The 16,386-nt window shown below is 37.5% G+C and overlaps 2 protein-coding genes across 3 annotated transcripts in view; one reads left to right on the forward strand and one right to left on the reverse strand.

The window, feature by feature from the left end:
• Positions 1–16,386, forward strand: part of LOC118555230 (olfactory receptor 8B3-like) — a 238,155-nt gene that overhangs the window by 188,005 nt on the left and 33,764 nt on the right.
• On the reverse strand, positions 9,261–12,135 carry LOC118555233 (olfactory receptor 8C8-like). Of its 2 annotated transcripts, XM_078059185.1 has the most exons (2): positions 11,211–12,135; positions 9,261–9,451 (listed from the first exon to the last, which is right to left on the reverse strand). In XM_078059185.1, the coding sequence occupies exons 1-2, from the start codon at positions 12,124–12,126 to the stop codon at positions 9,429–9,431; spliced, it is 939 nt and encodes a 312-aa protein (XP_077915311.1). In that variant the 5' UTR covers positions 12,127–12,135; the 3' UTR covers positions 9,261–9,428. The 2 variants fall into 2 exon arrangements, with proteins under 2 accessions (XP_077915311.1, XP_035979150.1); XM_036123257.2 differs by lacking the exon at positions 9,261–9,451 and having other exon boundaries at positions 11,200–12,135.

Below are 16,386 nucleotides of genomic sequence, written 5' to 3' on the forward strand. Positions count from 1 at the left end.
TGGTATTGGCACAAAAACAGACACATAGATCAATGGAACGGAATAGAGAGCCCAGAGATGGTCTTCAACTCTATGGTCAACTAATCTTCAACAAATCAGGAAAGAATATCTAATGGAAAAAAGACAGTCTCTTCAATAAATGGTGCTGGCAAAATTGGACAGCCACAGGCAGAAGAATGAAACTGGACCATTCTCTTACACCATACACAAAGATAAACTCAAAATGAATGAAAGACCTCAATGTGAGACAGGAATCCATCAAAATCCTAGAGGAGAACACAGGCAATAACCTCTTTGACATTGGCCACAGCAACCTCTTTCAAGACACGTCTCTAAAGGCAAGGGAAACAAAAGCAAAAATGAACTTTTGGGACTTCATCAAGATAAAAAGCTTCTGCACAGCAAAGGAAACAGTCAACAAAACTAAGAGGCAGCCCACGGAATGGGAGAAGATATTTGCAAATGACATTACAGATAAAGTGCTGGTATTCAAGATCTATAAAGAACTGGGGTGCCTGGGTGGCTCAGTCATTAAGCGTCTGCCTTCGGCTCAGGTCATGATCCCAGGGTCCTGGGATCGAGCCCCACATTGGGCTCCCTGCTCGGCAGGAAGCCTGCTTCTCTCTCTCCCACTCCCCCTGCTTGTGTTCGCTCTCTCGCTGTGTCTCTCTCTGTCAAATAAATAAAATCTTTTAAAAAAAAAAAAGATCTATAAAGAACTTATCAAACTCAACAACCAAAAAACAAATAATCCAGTCAAAAAATGGGCAGAAGACATGAACAGACACTTTTCCAAAGAAGACATACAAATGGCCAACAGACACATGAAAAAATGTTCAACATCACTAGCCATCAGGGAAATACAAATCAAAAGCACAATGAGATACCACCTTACACCAGTTAGAATGGCTAAAATTAACAAGACAGGAAACAACAAATGGTGAGGATGTGGAGAAAGGGGAACCCTCTTACACTGTTGGTGGGCATGCAAGCTGGTACAGCCACTCTGGAAAACAGTATGGAGGTTCCTCAAGAAGTTAAAAATATAACTACCCTATGACCCAGCAATTGCACTACTAGGTATTTACCCCAAAGATTCAGATGTAGTGAAAAGAAGGGGCATTTGCACCCCAATGTTCATAGCAGCAATGTCCACAATAGCCAAACTGTGGAAGGAGCCGAGATGCCCTTCAACAGATGAATGGATAAAGAAGATGTGGTCCATATATAGAATGGAATATTACTCAGCCATCAGAAAGGATGAATACCTACCATTTGCATCGACATGGATGGAACCAGAGGGGATTATGCTAAGTGAAATAAGTCAATCAGAAAGAGACAATTATCATATGGTTTTACTCATATGTGGAACATAAGGAATAGCGTGGAGTACTATAGGGGAAGAGAGGGAAAACTTAATGGGACATAATCAGAGAGAGAGACAAACCATGAGAGACTCTGGACTCCAGGAAACAAACTGATGGTTACAGAAGGGAGGAGGGTGGGGGGATGGGGTAACCAGCTGATGGGTATTAAGGAGGGCACGTGTTGTGATGAGCACTGTGTGTTATACACAACTAATGAATCGTTGAACACTACATCAAAAACTAATGATGAACTATATGTTGGCTAACTGAACAAAATAAAAAAAAAAGTGATTAAAGTGATTTAAGGAACAGTGCTTGCTTCAGCAGTACATATACTAAAGTGATTTAAGGAACATAAAAAAAAAATCCTAAATAAAATTTTAGATATTTCAGCAGCAGAAAAAAACAGTGACTCATCATTAACTCATCTAGGTAGGATTTAGTCCATGGCTGCATGGGTGGTTCAACATCAGGAAATCTAATATAATTTATTTATTAATAGAGTGAGAAGAAAATCATATGATCATCTCCACAATGGATATTTGTTAAAATTTATCATACAATCTTGATTAAATTCATCTTATAAAATAGGACTTGATGGAGCCAATTTGAAGTTTGGATCTCTTTCTCTCTCTCAAGCTAGAACTAAAACCCTATTGGCTCTATTTCATTATTTTTATTTCTAGCAATGTATGATGCTCATCAAACTGCCTGCCCTCTGGATAAAATTCACAGAGACATTATATTTCTCAAATTTCTTTCCTGGCCCTTAGTAACTCATGCCATATTAGGTAAAATGTAACATTTTTGCTGTCTTGTTCATTTTTATTTACACTCCTTTTATTTTCTAGCTATCCAAGTTTTGGACAAAAATTCTGGGTCCCATAATTGTAAGACCAAAAAACACAGCATATTGTCCCTAGCTAAGGACCAAAGGGCTGTCTGCAGCATGAAATTTCTTTGTTTTCTTGACTATGCAAATATAGCTCCCTAGCAAATATAAAGATCTTTTATTCCTCTTTGAAAATAGAAAGATGTGGCAGAGGAACTTCCTAGGAGTGAATTGAATACCTTTCCATGCAACTCCCATTTGTCTTCAGCCTCTTAGAAGGTAGAAATAATGTGTATTCTCTTGACTAACATCTTTTACAGAGGAATAAACTATTTCAGAGTTAAAGAATCTGTTGAAGGTCACCAGAATATGGCAGATCCTATTTTTTTTTGAGGTTTAATTGACATACAACATTATATTTTTTTTAGGTATACAAAATGATTCAATATTTGCATATATTGTGAAATGACCACAATAAGTCTCGTTAACATCTGTCACCATATATAGTTACAGAATTTTTTTCTTATAATGAGAACTTTTAAGATGAACTCTCTCAGGAACTTTCAAATATGCAATATGGTATTATTAATTATAGTCATCATATTGTACATTATATCCTAATGGCTTATTTATTTTGTAAATGGAAGTTTGTACCTTCTGACTCCCTTTACCCATTTTACCTACCACCCACTCTTGCCTCTGGCAACCACCAATATGTTCTCTGTATCTGAGCTTTTTTTTTTTAGATATCACATATAAGTGGGATCATATGGTATATGTCTTTCTCCATCTGACTTATTTCATTTAACATAATGCCCTCAGGATCTATCCATGTTGTCATAAATGGCAAGATTTCATTCTTTACAGCTGAATAATATTCCATTTCATAAATATTCCATTTTACAAATTATATATATATGTGTATATACATATATATATATATAAAATTTGTTGTTGTGTACATATATATACACTACATTTTCTTCATTCATCTGTCGATGGACACAGATTGTTTCCATGTCTTGGCTATTGTAAATAATGCTGCAAAGAACATTGGGGTGCATATATATTTTCAAGTAAGTGTTTTTGTTTTCTTTGGATAAATACCTGGAAGTGAAATTGCTGGATCATATGGTAGTTTTATTTTTAATTTTTTGAGGAACCTTCATACTGTTTTCCACAACAGTTGCACCAATTTATAGTTGCACCAGCAGTGCATGAGGGTTCCCTTTTCTCCACATCCTTGCCAGCAATTGTTAGCTGTTGTTTTTGATAACAGCCATTCTAAAAGGTGTGAGGTGATAATCTCACCATGGTTCCAACGTGTATTTCCCTCAATATTAGTGATGTTGAACATCTTTACATTTACCTGTTGGCCTTCTGTATATCTTCTTTGGAAAATGTTCATCAGATCCTCTGCCCCCTTTTCAGTCTGATTTTGTTGTTGTTGTTGTTACTGAATTGTATGAGTTCTCTATATATTTTGGATATTGACCCTTTATCAGATATATAATTTGCAAATATTTTCTCCTGTTCAGTAGGCTGCACTTTCATTTTGTTGACCATTTCCTTTGACGTGCAGAAGCTTTTAAGTTGATGTAGTCCCACTTACTCATTTTTGCTTTCGTTGCCTTTGCTTTTAAAGTCAACCCCAAAAAATCATCACCAAGACTGATGTCAAGGAATTTATTGCCTATGTTTTCTTCTAGGAGTTTATGGTTTCAAGCCTTTCACACATTTTGAATTAATTTTTGTGTGTGATATAAGACAGTGGTCCAGCTAAATTCTTTTTCATGTTGCTGTCCAGTTTCCCTAACACCATTTGTTGAAAAGACTGTCTTTTCCCCATTGTATGTTATTGGCTTGTTTGTTGTAAAGTAGTTGAGCATATATGTGTGGGCTTATTTCTGGGCTCTCTATTCTGTTCCACTGATCTGTGTCTCCTTTTAATCTAATACCATACTGTTTCAATTACTATAACTTTATAACATCATTTAAATTCACAGAGCATGATGCCTCTGGCATATTCATCTTTCTCAAGATTGCTTTGGCTATTTGGGATCTTTTGTGGTTACATACAAATTTTAGAATTCTTTGTTCTGGTTCTGTGAAAAATGCCATTTGAATTTCAACAGGGAATGCATTAACTCTTTAGATAGTTTTGGTAGTAAAATGAACATTTTAACTATATTAATTCCGATCCATAAGCATGGAATATCTTTCTATTTATTTGTGCCTTCTTCAATTTCTTTCATCAGTGTCTTCTAGTTTTCCGTGTACAGGTCTTTTACCTCCTGGTTGAATTTACTTCTAGGTCTTTTATTCTTTTTGATGCCATTGTAAATGGCATTGTTTTCTTAATTTCTCTTTCTGATAGTTTCTTATTAGTATATGGAAACACAACCAATTTCTGTATATTGATTATGTATCCTACACATTTACCGAATTCATTTACTAATTCTTATGGTTTTTTGGTGGAGTGTTTAGGGTTTTCCATATATAGTATTTAAAAAAAATTTTTTTTAATTCTTTTTAGAGAGAGAGCATGTGCGAGCAGGGAGTGAAGGGCAGAGAGAGAGGGAGAGAATCTTAAGCAGGCTCCGTGCTCAGTGTGGAGCCCAAGGCAGGGCTCGATCTCATGACCCTGATATCATGACTTGAGCTGAAATCAAGAGTTGAACATTTAACTGACTGAGCCACCCAGGCACCCCCATATATAGTATTATGTCATCTGCAAATAGTGACAGTTTTACTTCTTCCTTTCCAATTTGAATGCCTTTTATTTCTTTTTCTTGCCTGATTGATCTGGCTAGGACTTCAAATTCTATGTTGAATAAAAGTGGAAGTGTGGGTATCCTTGTCTTCTCCCTGATCTTAGAGGAAAAGCTTTCAGCTTTTTACCATTGAGTATGGTGTTAGCTGTGGGTTTGTCATTTATGCCCTTTATTATGTTGAGATACATTCCCTCTATACCTACTGAAAGTTTTAATCTTAAATGGATGTTGTATTTTGTCAAATGCTTTTTCTGCATCCAAGAAGATAATCATGATTTTTGGCAGATCCTATTTTTAAACCCCACTTTATCTGGCTCTAACTCCACTGTTTTTTTTTTTTTTGCACTAATACACATTGCTTTCTAGGAAGGAATGGAAAAAATTGGAATATGAAATACAGAAATAAGAGAGAAGAGAAAGTGACAATCTGGAGAAATGACTGCAAATTAACATGGAAAAGAGGGTAGACACAGCAGTGGTATCCTATAAGTGAGATATAGTCTGCATTGGTTTAGATTCCAAAATGGTCACTTGCATATACCCTTAAAAAATTTGTGTCCAGAACCAGATGAAGAAAGCAGCTACAATGGAACATTTAACCTTGGCTTGTTTTCAACAACTCTCACAAGATAGGGGGACAGATCAACCTCATTCTGGGAATATGTCAGAATCTTCAGGGACATTGTATTTGGTTAAAAAAATTTATTGTCATATAATTTTGTATATTGGAAGTAAAATGAGTACAAATAATTTTGCAATGCAATCTAGTGATATAAAATATTCTGGTGTGATTACACAAAAGATAGAATTTATCTTCTTGACACCATTTATCCCAGGGAATAGCAAACAAGGCTATTTCTTCAAGGTGTGTCCTCAGGATTTGTAAAATTTAAATTTTCATCAAGTGGTTTTAAGATGGTTAAAACACTGTTTTTTAGGAATAAATTTGGATCATATGTTATATTGGTAAGCATTTAAAACTAGAGAATAACACTAATTTTTATCCATAGCATTTTCTACAAACATCTATTATATAACTGTTAATTCATCAACTCTTTCATTTATTCAACAACTAGTTTTTGTACTCCCATTATATTCTAGGTATTGGGGATAGAGCAATAAACAAAATAAAGACAAAAATACTTGGAGCTAACATTCTATTGGAATATTATGTTTATATTTGTGTGTATTATTTATAGTGTGATTGCCATGTCTTATCCATTCTTTCCTCATCACACAACACAGTAAGTGCCCAGTAAGTTTTGCAAATTGAATATATTCAACCTGTTTAAATTTTTCCCTAAAGAACATCTTTTTAAAAAGTTTATGTATACAGACCTGTACCTCTGAAACAAATAATACATTGTATGTTAAAAAAAAAAAAAGAAGACAGTAGGAAGGGAAAAATGAAGGTGGGGAAATCAGAGGGGGAGATGAACCATGAGAGACTATGGACTCTGAGAAACAAACGGAGGGTTTTAGAGGGGAGGGGGGTCGGGGGATGGGTCAACTCGGTGATAAGTATTAAGGAGGGCACGTATTGAATGGAGCACTGGGTGTTATACACAATGAATCATGGAACACTACATCAAAAACTAATGATGTAATGTATGGTGATTAACATAACATAATAAAATAAAATTTAAAAAAGTTTATGTGTTTTAATAATGAGTTAAAAATTTTATACAGGTAAGAAATCAGAGAGGGAGACAAGCCATGAGAGACTCTGGACTCTGGGAAACAAACCGAAGGTTACAGAAGGGAGGGGGCTGGGGGATGGGGCAACTGGGTGATGGGTATTAAGGAGGGCACGTGTTGTGATGAGCACTGGGTGTTACATGCAACGAATGAATCATTGAACAGTACATCAAAAACTAATGATGTATTATATGCTGGCTAATTGAACATAATAAAACATTTTATACATGAAGTTATGTAAAATTCATGACTATACATTTAGGGGCCTAAAAAAAAATGTAAAATATAAATTTTAAGCAAAATTCTTTTTTTTTTCTTGTTTAAACAACATCACTGAGTCACCAGCACAACCTGGTGGCTGTTTGGCTGAACTGCCTGGTTTAGTGTTTAAAATTTCTCTTGTGAATTATGTCTCCACTCTTGTATTGATCTGGGCTTTTCTTTCTTTTTTATTTACTTATTTTTGTATTTAAAAATCACATAAGAATTTTATAACTATCATGATTAAAATTTACACAACTTTTTGTTAAACAAATGTAGGTATTTCAAAATACTGCATGTACTGGTCCTCTAATAACAATGTGACTGGAAGATTTGTCCCTCCTCAAAGTAATTTCTAAAGGGTAAGAAGAGGGTTGTGCACTTTTTCATTATAATCCTGTTCCCCACATGAACTTAGTATTTTGTGGATTAAAAGCAATTTTTGTTTCACTCATTTGTAACATTTAAAAAAATTTGTGGGCTTTCCAGGTGATTGATGCCCATTTAACAGAGTCCGGGAAAAATATTTTTATCAGATCCCTGATACGTATAATCCGAAGTGCTGGAGATGGTTCTTCCTTCAAGTGACCACAGCTAGAAATATCTGAGAAGAAGCTGAATGATTACCAGAAATGTCTTCAAATCTATTTCACCATGGATAGGGATGGTTGCACTAGAAGACCTCTAATTCTAAGACTTAAAAAACTATTAATGATACATTAAAATACATAATTTTCAACTGCTTGTACTTCCACTAACTAATGTAGGAATTCAACTCTTGTGAAATTTCCTCAAGAATTTCTGGGAGTCTCCAGAAGGATCTTGCTGTGCTCAGGAACCAGACTTCCCACTGGCAGCACACTATTCTCTCCTGCCACCTCCCTCTCCCCCAGAGGATATATTGCTCTTTTTGTTCTTCTCTGAGGAAAACAAGACACTTGGGCCCCTGAGTTTCTGTCACATTTGTCTGTTGCCCCTCACCAGAGCTCAGAGAACAGTCCATGGGAGTACAGACACATTCTCTGAGGCTCCATTACCAGCTCCTGACACAGAATTCTACTTCCTTCATCCCTCATTTCCCACTTCCCACACACATCTGCTGCTCTGGATGGTGGCCACTTCCATTGCTTTTTTTCTTTTTCACATATCACTGTAAGCAACATTTAAATGAGCATCTATGATGTACTGGGCCCTGCATTTAGCACTGGGGATGCAGCACTGAACTCGGCAGATATGGTCCCAGTTCTCATGGAGTATCCATCCCAACAAATAAATATGGACACAAAACAAGGTTATCTCACCATTAATTGTTATGTTGGGTGGCTCTATTGGTGGGGGAAATTCATTCAGATAGGAACAGAATGAACATAGGATGCCCCATAACCATATATAGTAAGGATACATCAAAGTTTAAGAAAGCTGTTCTAATATGTAAAACATTGATAGCACTGAAAATGTTCATCTCAAATTAAAGATATATAATAAAATCAACCTAAACGAATGATATCTTAAGATTTCAGTTTTAAGGAGAATATAATTTTAAAAATTACTTTAAATGTTTTAACTTCTCTGTTTCAGAGATAAAAGCCTATATTCTTTATCTTTTAAAAAATGAAACTTCTAATTTTAATTGTAGATTCACATGAAGTTATAAAAACAATGCAGAGAGATCCCATGTATCTTTTATTCAGCTTCACCCAATGATAACATTTCAAGACCACAGTATAATATCACAACCAGGATATTGACAGTGACATAATCCATTGGTTTTATTCAGATTTTCCCAGTTTGAACTTTACTCATTCGTGTATGTGTGTTTAGTTCTATACAATTTCATCACATGTATAGGCTTGTGCATTCACCCACCACAGTCAAGATACAGAACAGTTTCACCACAAAGACCTCTCATGTTCTTCTTTTATAATCACATCCATCTCCCTCCTTAAACTTCATTCCCATCTTTAAACCCTGACAACCACTAATCTGCTCTCTATCATTAAAAGTCTTTCATTTAATTAATATTATATAAATGGAATAATACAGTCCATAACATTTTGAGACTGGCTTTTCACTCAGTATAATTTCCTTGAAATTCATCTAGGTTGTTGCATGTATCTATAGTTCATGCCTTCTTTTTTTTTTTTTTTTTTTAAGATTTTATTTATTTATTTGAGAGCGAGCGAGAATGAGCATGAGCGGGGGGTGGAGGGGCAGAGGGAGAGGAAGAAGCAGGCTCTCCACTGAGCAGGGAGCTGGACACAGTGTCCAGATCCCAGGTCTCTGAGATCACGACTTGAACCTAAGGCAGATGCTTAACTGACTGAGCCACCCAGGTGCCCCAGTTCATTCCTTCTTTACTGATGAATAGTATTCCATGATGTGGACAGACAGACACAGTTTAATTGTTTCCCTATTGGAGGATACCTGGGTTGTGTCCAATTTTGGGCTATTACAAATACAGCTGTTAAGAACATTTGTGTATAGTTTTTTTTCATTTCAATTTATTTTCATAAATTTTCCTTGCTCTGAGATACATGCTCAAGAGTGCAACTGCTGGATAACTGAAAACAATAACAAACTTTCCTAGAGTGATTATAACATTTTATATTCCCACCAGCAATTTATGAGTGATTCAGTTTTCCTATATCATTGCCAGCATTTGGTGTTGTCACTATTTTTTCATTTTAGCCATTCTGAGAGATTTGTAGTGTTATTTCATTGTGGTTTTAATTGTGTTTCCCTTTAATGAGATTGAATACTTTTTCATGTGTTTATTTGCCACCCGCATGCCCTCTTTAGTAAAATATTTGTTCACGCCTTTTTTTTTAACTTTCTTTTTTTATTTTCTTTAACTGTTGAGTTTTGAGAGTTCTTTATATATTCTTGATACTAGTTCTCTGTCACATATATGCTTGCAAATATTTTCCTCTTCTGTAGCTTCTGTTTTTATCCTCTTAATAGGGTCTTTGACAGAACTAAAACATTTAATTTTGGTGAGGTTAAATTTATAAATTTATAAGTTTTTCCTTTATGGATTGTGCCTTTGGTGTCAAGTCTCAAATATCTATGTTTAGCCATAGATCCTGAAAATTTTCTCAAAATCTGTGTTCTTTCAACCAACTATGCAAGCTTCACATTACTGAGATTTTGTCTTGACCTCCAACTTTGTCTACCCTACTTAGGAAAGAAAGTTTCAGAAACAGAGGCTAGAAGATCAAAATTTTCTTCCAGGAAGGTATTCTTGGTGATCTTAGCTAAGAGTTTTATTCTTCCTCTTCGATGATTATGAAGAGACTCTGGGAGTCAGGGTAAATCCCACCACAAACTCCATAGGGCAAACATCCATTATCATTTCTTTCAAAATGAAATCAATCATCTGGTGGTTTTCTTTTGCTGATTATAACTGTAATCCTGATGATATCTGAGAAAGACTGGGTAATACAAAAAATTTCCCTCCATTGAAAAGGAACAGTATTAAATCAAAACTACAATGAGATATCACCTTACACTAGTCAGAATGGCTAAAATGAACAACACAGGAAACATGAGATGTTGGCGAGGATGCAGAGGAAGGGGAACCCTCTTACACTGTTGGTGGGAATTCAAACTGTTGCAGCCACTCTGGAAAACAGTACGGAGGTTCCTCAGAAAGTTGAAAATAGAACTTTCCTATTACCCAGCAATTGCACTACTAGGTATTTACCCAAAAGATACAAAAATACTGATTCCAAGGGGCTCATGCACCCTGATGTTTATAGCAGCATTATCAACAATAACCAAATTATGAAAAGAGCCCAGAAATCAGAGAGGGAGACAAACCATGAGACATTCTTGACTCTAGGAAACAAACTGAGGGTTGTGGAAAGGGAGGTGGGTGGGGGATGGGGTAACTGGGTGATGGACATTAAGGAGGGCACGTGATGTGATGAGCACTGGGTGTTATACGCAACTAATGAATTGTTGAACACTATATCAAAAACTAATGATGTACTATATGTTGGCTATTTGAATTTAAATAAAAAAAAAGAAGTAGGAATTGGGCTGAGTCTCTGGAGCATGCTGTTAGGAATAAAGCTCAGTTCAGTATGGGGCTGAGAATAATCATGAGATTTAATAAGGTCTGCATGCCTAATTGACAGGCTTACAGAGAAATAAGTATTTAAAGCAAAAACCTTGCTCTGAAGAAAATTATGGGGACATGCGCACACACACACACACACACACATACCATATACACACCCCAACAACCCAGCAACATTGGTTCTGCTTAATGTGCAATTCTCTTCAGGGTTTTTTCCAGAGCACACTTGACATCCTTGTTCCTTAGACTATAGATGAGAGGGTTCAACATGGGTACTACATTGGTGTAAAATACTGAGAAGAACTTCCCCTGGCCCATAGAACCAGCAGGAGAGGTCTTGAGATGTGTGAACAACCCAGATCCATAGAATAGGCCAACAGTTACTATGTGGGAGCCACAGGTGCTGAAGGCTTTGGACCAACCCTGAGCTGATGAGACGTGGAGGACACTGGACAGGATCAAAGCATAAGAAATGAAAATAATGAAGCTGGATATTATGGCAATTGTGCCCACAATAACGGAAGTCACCAGCTCACTGGCATAGGTGCTGCTGCAGGAGAGCTGGAGGAGGGGGAAGATGTCACACATGTAATGGCTGATGATGTTGGAATCACAAAAGGACAATCTGACCATGTCCCCTGTGTGGACCATGGCACCAGCAAATGCCATCACATAAGAACCACACATCAGCAGAGAACAGACCTGAGGGGACAAGGTGACTGTGTACAGCAGGGGTTTACAGATGGCCACATAGCGATCATAGGCCATGGCTGTCAACACATAGCTCTCAGAATGGACAAAGAAACAGAAAAAAAACAGCTGAGTCATGCATTCTGTAAAGGAGATGATATTTTTTTCTGACACAAAGTTCATCAGCATTTTAGGCGTAATTACCAAAGAGTGGCAGAGATCTATGAAGGATAAGTTGAAGATGAAAAAGTACATGGGAGTGTGCAAATGAGAATTCAGACAAATTAGATTAATTAAGCTCAAATTCCCTACCACAGTGACCACACAGTTCAGTAAGAAGAGAAAGAAAAGGGGTAACTGGAGCTGAGATTGATCTGTAAGTCCTACCAGGATGAACTCCATCACTGAAGAGTCATTTTCCATAGTCACTATCTGCAGGGCTGTGATCTGTGAGGAAATGAGAGAAGTGTCACATCAGGAAGGGACTCAGACCCTTTGCTTCTAGAGTAAGGCCTTGTTCTGTGGGGGCTCGAGTGTGGCTGTTGGGACAGAGCCCTGAAAGAAGAGCCAGGGCAAGGACTCTTCATCTTTAACTTCCTACTCTTGCTTGTCCTTTTCTTCCATGTTTTCAGATCTCAACTGTAACTCCTCACCTTCCCTGGGCTGACACAATCCAGGATGAAATTTTTTAGCATGGACACCAAAAGTGACGATTACATGTGAGAGATGAAGCAATTATCTTGAAGAGATGAATAGGCTGGTCAAGGTCATACAGATAGAGAAAAGAGGAGCCAATAGTTGTACTTGGGACCACTTCCTATGAAAATACCCAAAGCTCCAAGACAGTAAAGTCACTGTGATACCCACTGCTCAACCCACTCTCTCTCCCTTTTACCTTTCAGAAACTCAGTACCCAGCTTAGTGAAAGTGCTAAGAGGTAAAAAGGCTCAGAGAGATTAAGTAACTTTTCCAAGATCACACATGTAGTAACTGGAGAAATTTGAATTCCCCTGTTGTCGTGAACTTCTCCTGCCCATTCCCTTTATCCAATCTTACCTCAAAATCACAATGAATTTTTTAGGAAGGACAAATGGCCTCCCTACAACTCTCCGCTGCTGTAGCCGCGGGAATGAAAACATCAGAACACAAGGACTCAGTTGCCCAACTTTCTTTTGCCTGGAGACCTCACTAGGGCCAGACTCCTAAGTGTTCTTTTCCTTTCACTGTCCTGAAGGAGACAACCACTCTGAATATGGAGAAGCCAATATCCCTTCTGTTTGTGGATTTGCATAAAATGTCTTCAGGGCAAGGCAAATGCATCAACTTTATGTCTCCAAATCATCAGCCGGCTAATATTGTGAATTTATCTTATTCTCTGTGGATCTCAGCAACTTGTTCAGAATCTTGAAACAAGGCTCATTTAGCATCACAGTTTGATCAGGCTCCCAAGGGAAGAAATTACTGAGCTTATGTTTACATCCTTTGCCAGTAAGTTAACATTGGTTCCCTTGGTACTCAATGTTCTCCAAGCATCAGTTCACATTAAAAACTTTGGGTCTTCTGTGCAGAGAGGGAGTAGCTTCATTTGTGTTCCTAGTTATCCTAGAGCTCATGCTCAATTATAAAAGAGGAGTATTCAGGGGCAGAGCCATTACCATTCCCAATACTTTTTTTTCATTGTTCTGTGATTGGTATAGAATTATGTCATAACTTTATACTATCCATCTTTTGGTGTATTTCATATCTATAGAAAAATAGAGAAATATTAAAAGAATGAACTCTGGGGGGTACCTGGGTGACTCAGTTGGTTGAGCACCTGACTCTTGGTTTCGGCTCGTCTTGATCTCAGGGTTGTGAGATTGAGCCCCACATCGGGCTCTGTGCTCAGTGCAGTCTGCTTGAGAGATTCTCTCTCTCCCTCTCCCACTCTCTCTGCTCTTCCCCCAGCTCGTTCTCTCTCTCAAATTAATAAATAAAATCTTAAAAAAAAAAGAACGAGTTCTGGAGTCAAATTAATCAAACTTGAATTCAAATTCCTCCACTTACAATGTGTGTTATCTTGGACAAATTACTTAATCACTCTGAGCTTATTTTACCTCATCTACATTATAAGTTTAATAATAGTTCCTACTTTTTTAGATTGCTTTGAGGATCAAATGCCTCATAATCTCTAGCACATTTAGCACAGTGCTTGGTATATGGTAAGTGTTAAGTAAGTATCAGGTTTCCTTCCTCTTTATCCTTATCTATATCTATACATGGATCTCTTCCCCAAGTTTCTAATTCTGTACCCAACTGTTTACTAGACATCCCCACTAAATTAAATTCAGCATTTCCTTGTGGTCCCAGAACTGTTTCTCTTCTTGCTATCCTTTTCTAAGTTAATGGCACCATCATTAATCTAGTGAGCTAATCTAGAAATGGGTTGTCATTCTGGGCTCCTCCTTCCCATTAACCATTAGCATCTGATCTTCGAAGTTTACATAATTCTATCTCCTTAAAGTCCCTGGTTTTTTACCCTTCCTCTTCACTATACTGCCTTTGATAAAGCTCTCTTGCCTCAAGTTTGGAATATTTTAAAGGTTTCTTAACTTGGGATCCTACCATCACCCATTATTTTAGCTTCTTATTGTTGTGTAATAAATTACTGTAAGCTTAGTAGCTTGAAATAACACCCATTTATTAGTCATAGTTCTATAGGTTAGAAGTCTAGTACAGAATGTCATGCTGGATTCTCTGCCCAGGCTGAAATCTGGGTGTGGGCAGGACTGCATTCCTTTCTGGAGACTAAGCTCATTCAGGTTGTTGGCAGAATTTGGTTCCTTGAAGTCTCCATTCCCTGGCTGGCTAACCACTAGGGGTCACTCTCAGCTTCTAGACGCTGCCTGTATTCTTTGTATAGCCCCCTTGTCTTCAATCCAGCAGTAACACATGAATCCTTCTTGTGCTTTGACTCTGACTTCCCTTTCTGCCACTAGCTTGAGAAAAACTCTCTGCCTTTAAAATGTTTGTGTGATTGGGTTAGGCCTGCCCTGATAATCTCCCTAATTTAAGGTCAGCTATGCCATATAACATAGCACAGTTACTAGAGTGATATCTCATTAAATTTATAGGTTCCCCTCACACTCAAAGGAGAGAGGATTATACAAGGGAAAAAGTCATTGTGGAGTCATGTTTTAGAATTCTGCTGTTCACCACTATCTTCTCTGGAAATCTATTCACACATTTTGTATAGAATTACCTATAGAGATTGCAACATTTCCTTGCTTAAATCCCTTCCTCTTCTCTCCCAACACAAGTGCAAACCCCCCAGACTGTCAAAGAAAGCTCTCTAGAGTTTGCTTCCTAACTGCATCCACAGCTTTATCCCCCATGTCTCCACTCCTTGAATTGTACTCTCCAGTAATACTGAAGAGTCTGAATTCCTCTCATACATTCTGATGATTTCTTGGCTCCATGTTGTTTCATCTGCCTGGAATGCCTTCTCCCTTCTTCTCACTTGGATACCACATACTCATTCTCCAAGACTCAGTCCTGTCCTCATTTCTGATGGAACATCTCTTCTGATCTCTTCCCCTGTCCCCACTCTCGGCACCTGAAGTGCCTTCTCTGTATGCTGCTGAGGCATCTTGTGCACGTTCCCACTTAGACACAACAAACTTACCTGTGTATCTTCATTACACTTAGACCGTACACTCCCAGAGGGCAAGGATTCAATCTTACTCATTTTTATCCATGCTGCTATGAACAGATTTCTTCCTTCTTTCTCCCTTGCCCTTTCTGCCCCTCCCTCCCATCTTTAATTTCATATTTCTAAATAACATGCATTTGCTTCTCAATTTGTCAGTATTGGCCTTGTCAATTGACTTTAAGTTTGGGAAATGAAATTTAGCCAGTTTTCACCTTCCACCATCACAAATATACTTCCCAGTGTTTTCATCCTCCCAATAGAGTTTTTTAAGTTAGATCAATATTCAGTGTTTACATGATTTATAAAGATGTACATGTTCTGCATACCTTTTTAAAAAAAAATATTTTATTTATTTACTTGAGAGAGTGCTCGAGCGCCCACAAGAGCGGGGGTGGGGGGTGGGGGGGTGCTGAGGGAGAGGGAGAAGCAGACTCCCCGCTGAGCAGGGAGCCCATGCCAGGCTCCATCCCTATCCCAGGACCTGAGTTCATGACCTGAGCTGAAGGCAGATGCTTAACAAATGAGCCACCCAGGTGCCCCTATGCTCTGCATATCTAAGTAGTAAAATACGCTGATTACTTTTCCTTTACAATCCTTGTTCTTTTTTTTTAATCCTTGTTCTCTCTACAGTAAACAATGGTCTGGATTTTTTGTTGGTTCAACTTTCTATGTTCTTACAATTAATCTCAACATTCTCCCCCAGTTGTTTAAATCATCTTTCAATACTTATAAAAACTTTAAGTGTTCAAAATCAAATATACATAATTAAAATACAGCAAGTTTCTATCTCACTCATTGGCAGTCCAAGACATGGTTTCTAAATCATAGACAGCTTCCTAAACATAAAAACTTGGACCTAAGATCCTTCTTGTAGCTGTCACCTTCAACGCATACCTTTTTTTTTTTTTTTTAAGATTTTATTTATTTATTTCACAGAGAGAGACACAGCAAGACAGGGAACAGTTTTCTCCATTGTAAATTTACTGTTTTTC

Source organism: Halichoerus grypus, chromosome 11, assembly GCF_964656455.1.
Source record: "Halichoerus grypus chromosome 11, mHalGry1.hap1.1, whole genome shotgun sequence".
NCBI lineage: Eukaryota > Metazoa > Chordata > Mammalia > Carnivora > Phocidae > Halichoerus > Halichoerus grypus.